General features: G+C 34.7%; 1 protein-coding gene across 3 annotated transcripts in view; it reads left to right on the top strand.

Moving 5' to 3' along the window:
• Positions 1-3,252, top strand: part of LOC117106261 (collagen alpha-1(I) chain-like) — a 76,900-nt gene that overhangs the window by 36,833 nt on the left and 36,815 nt on the right. For all 3 annotated transcript variants that reach the window (XM_033247618.1, XM_033247619.1, XM_033247620.1), the window contains exons 19-20: positions 1,818-1,925; positions 3,064-3,171. In XM_033247618.1, coding sequence (XP_033103509.1) covers positions 1,818-1,925; positions 3,064-3,171 — 216 coding nt within the window. The remainder of the gene's footprint in view (positions 1-1,817; positions 1,926-3,063; positions 3,172-3,252) is intronic.

Genomic DNA, 3,252 nt, shown 5'->3' with positions numbered 1-3,252 from the left:
AAAAAAAAAAAAAACACAACCACCAGGTTTCCCGTAACATGATTAGTCTATTTTTTTTCTAATTTGCATAATGAATTTTTCAAAAGTTTTTGTCTATTTAAAAAAGAGTGCGCAAGTTATGGAGATGGTAACAATCAAAAATCGATTATAAATTTAATTCTACATTTTCAGACAAAAAAATAAACCCTCTTGGCCCACGGCCCATTTTTGACACCATGACCATGCCTAATATTAACCTGTAGTGTATATATACAAAGAATTTTTTCTAGTAGGATAAGAGTTGACTAACTGTTACTTTGTGTGGTACTAGGTTTACCGCATTTGTGGTTTAGGGGCCGCGGTTTACATCCCTCCGTTTAGTCATGCTTGATCAGAAGTAGTAAACTCGGCGATCGTGGGTTCGATTCCCACACGGGTCAAGCTTTTTTAAAAAAAAATTTTCGAAGGTCGTGGGTTCGATTCCGACACGAACCAGTTTTTTTTTTTTTATTTTTTTTTTTTAATATGCACACCTGTCTCTTATACACATCTAGGTGTGTATAAGAGACAGTATATATAAATATATATATATATATTTTTTTTTTTTTTTAATTCCTATATTTCATTCCCATAGTACTACCATGCAGCAATAAAAAATAATTCCCTGTAGATTTTTCATGTTTTTAATATAAAGTGACTATAATTAAAGGATAAATTGTAACGTCGGTTACCAAGGAATCCCCCAAATGATTATAAAGCATATGATATAATTAGAAAAAAAATATTGTAGCAATGAGTACCCATAATTGACTAACTAATAAATCACAATTGTTACAATATCTTCATGTATTAAAAGAGAACTAGCAAAATGATTTTTTGTTCTAGAGAGGATTTTTGATATGCCATTAATAATAGAATCAACCTTAAAATCGTTTTTTGGCTTTTTTAGTTATAGGCGATAACGATCTTTGCGTGTATGCTGTAACCATGGCTGTAAATTATGATTTTTACAGCATGCATGCAAAGATCATGCGCGGTGGATACCCTACGCAGCGCTATTTACACAATCTTTTGTTACTTTTTCGCCAGTGACGTAAGATAAAAACGTATATAATCACCTATAACTTCATAAAAAATAGCCAAAAAATTATTAATAGCATATCAAAAATTCAGTAAATATAAGGTCAAAGGTCAGCTGTAGCATTTCCGGTCATTTCTAGGGAGAATCTTTTATAAGAGCGAATAGAAATATAATGTTCAGAATAATTTGAAAAAGAAAGCAACTCTCCATGAAACCAACTACCAGGAAGTAGCACCTAAACAAACAGCATTAACGCATCTGTGAGCTGTCGTAACAACATGAGTCTTGTGGTACGCCAGGTCAATTTGATATATTCAAGAAAATATATCTGAAGTGAAATTTTGACAAAAATTTGGTTTCAATTTTTCTGAAAAGCTTAATATGTATATTTCATAGTAGCAAAAGGTCCGAGTTGAGTTACCTAATGTAATCATGTTTTTGAGGCACACTTTGTAAAGCTATATTTCAGAATTAATAGGAAAACCAACACAAAATTTATCAGTTGTTTATCTTTAGAGGCAATTTTCTCTTAAGAATGTTTTCAGACATCTGAACTTCAAAATGATCTTACTCCAGTTTTATGCTTAACCTAGGAACATGATTTAAACACCAAAATAAAGCTTATATATTCATCTATCTAAATATATCAATAACTCATTTTTCATTTTTCGTACGACAAGACTCATTTTGTCACGACAGCTCACATCTGTCAATTTTATGCAATTCAATCTGTAATCCTTTTGTCTTTTTATTTTAGGGTATGGTTGGTAACCCAGGTCTTCCAGGATCACAGGGTCTAAAGGGGGTTAAAGGCAACAAAGGAGACCTTGGACGCACTGGTAAACCTGGTATACCAGGTTCTACAGTAAGTTCAGTATAAATTATTTTTTTCAAGCATGGGGGATCTTTAATAAACTGACCATGATAATTATAAATGCCTTTGTGCGTTGTTGGCGACAATTAATTGCTTAATTGCAAGACAGCGGAGCGAAAACTGCCTCCTTGATGATATTGTTTCAAGGATCGAGAAAGCAAGGAACACCGAAACACTGCAGGATCAATAGGTGAGAATCCTCATAGACCTTTATTTGCTCATCATAAGAATAAGTATTGCACTTGCACAATATACAGTAAACATACTTATATACATGGTACCACTTATAAAGTCCTAAGACACTCGTTCTACACGTGTGTTCTTTTTTTTTATTATGCACACAAATATTTGTTTTACAAGAGACAGTCTGTACATGGAGGACCATGGTCTGTATATATAACCGGAAAAGAAATATTAAAAATATAAGTTCTTAAAACCAGCCGACAATGATTTCCCAATAGGTTAGGCTGGGACAATACTCTTTGTTTTATTGGCCTATATTGCATGACAGATTATCATCTATTATGGATCGTAAAGCAGACAGTGGTGGCGCCAGTGAACCGCTCTATGGGCATGTCCCTTGCGCTTGCCTTTAGCTTCGCAGCATCGAGCGAAGTCTTACCTTAGTGTTTAGTATTTGCAGACTGACAGTCGAATAATATTGATTCAAATACAAGGCCCATACAAGGACTGAACACTAGGTCGCATTGCGATGTACAGAGCAGCTGATCATTATCAGGCTGACATGGACTTTAAAATAGCGCATGCACAAACTATTCATGAGATTTTGCTTCACCAACCTACGAAAACTAATTTGCTCGCGGGCCATATTTTTTAGGTACATCAATATGGCGTGACAGGGCGAGGGTTTGTAATCTTAGATTATCTTGCAATGGTACAATTCCACTCCTCACCCAGACTTCATCAGGCATAGACTGGCTGAGTATATAGACCTGGCCCGGCCACCAAGCTGGGATTGTTGCCATTTTTCGGGCTCATTTTATTATTCTTAGGCGCATCACATGTCAAAAATACAAACCTGGAGCAATTAAAATATCAAGGGGGCTATTGCATTATTGGTGTTCTTGTTTTATTTTTTTTATTTATTTACTTATTTTTTTTTTTGCAGGGTGGAAGAGGCTACATGGGAACAAGGGGAATTCAAGGTGTACCTGGTATCAAGGGAGAGAAAGGAATAGCTGGAATGAAAGGCAATCAAGGAGCAGATGGCAACAAGGTAGCAATTCAATAATAATAATAATAATAATAACGATTTTTAAAGCGCAAACATCACCACCAAAAATAAATTCAATAAGGA

This window comes from Anneissia japonica, unplaced genomic scaffold (assembly GCF_011630105.1).
Source record: "Anneissia japonica isolate Jap-2015-1 unplaced genomic scaffold, ASM1163010v1 scaffold1356_len1145284_cov175, whole genome shotgun sequence".
Lineage (NCBI taxonomy): Eukaryota > Metazoa > Echinodermata > Crinoidea > Comatulida > Comatulidae > Anneissia > Anneissia japonica.
This window is presented reverse-complemented; position numbering and strand designations above follow the sequence as displayed.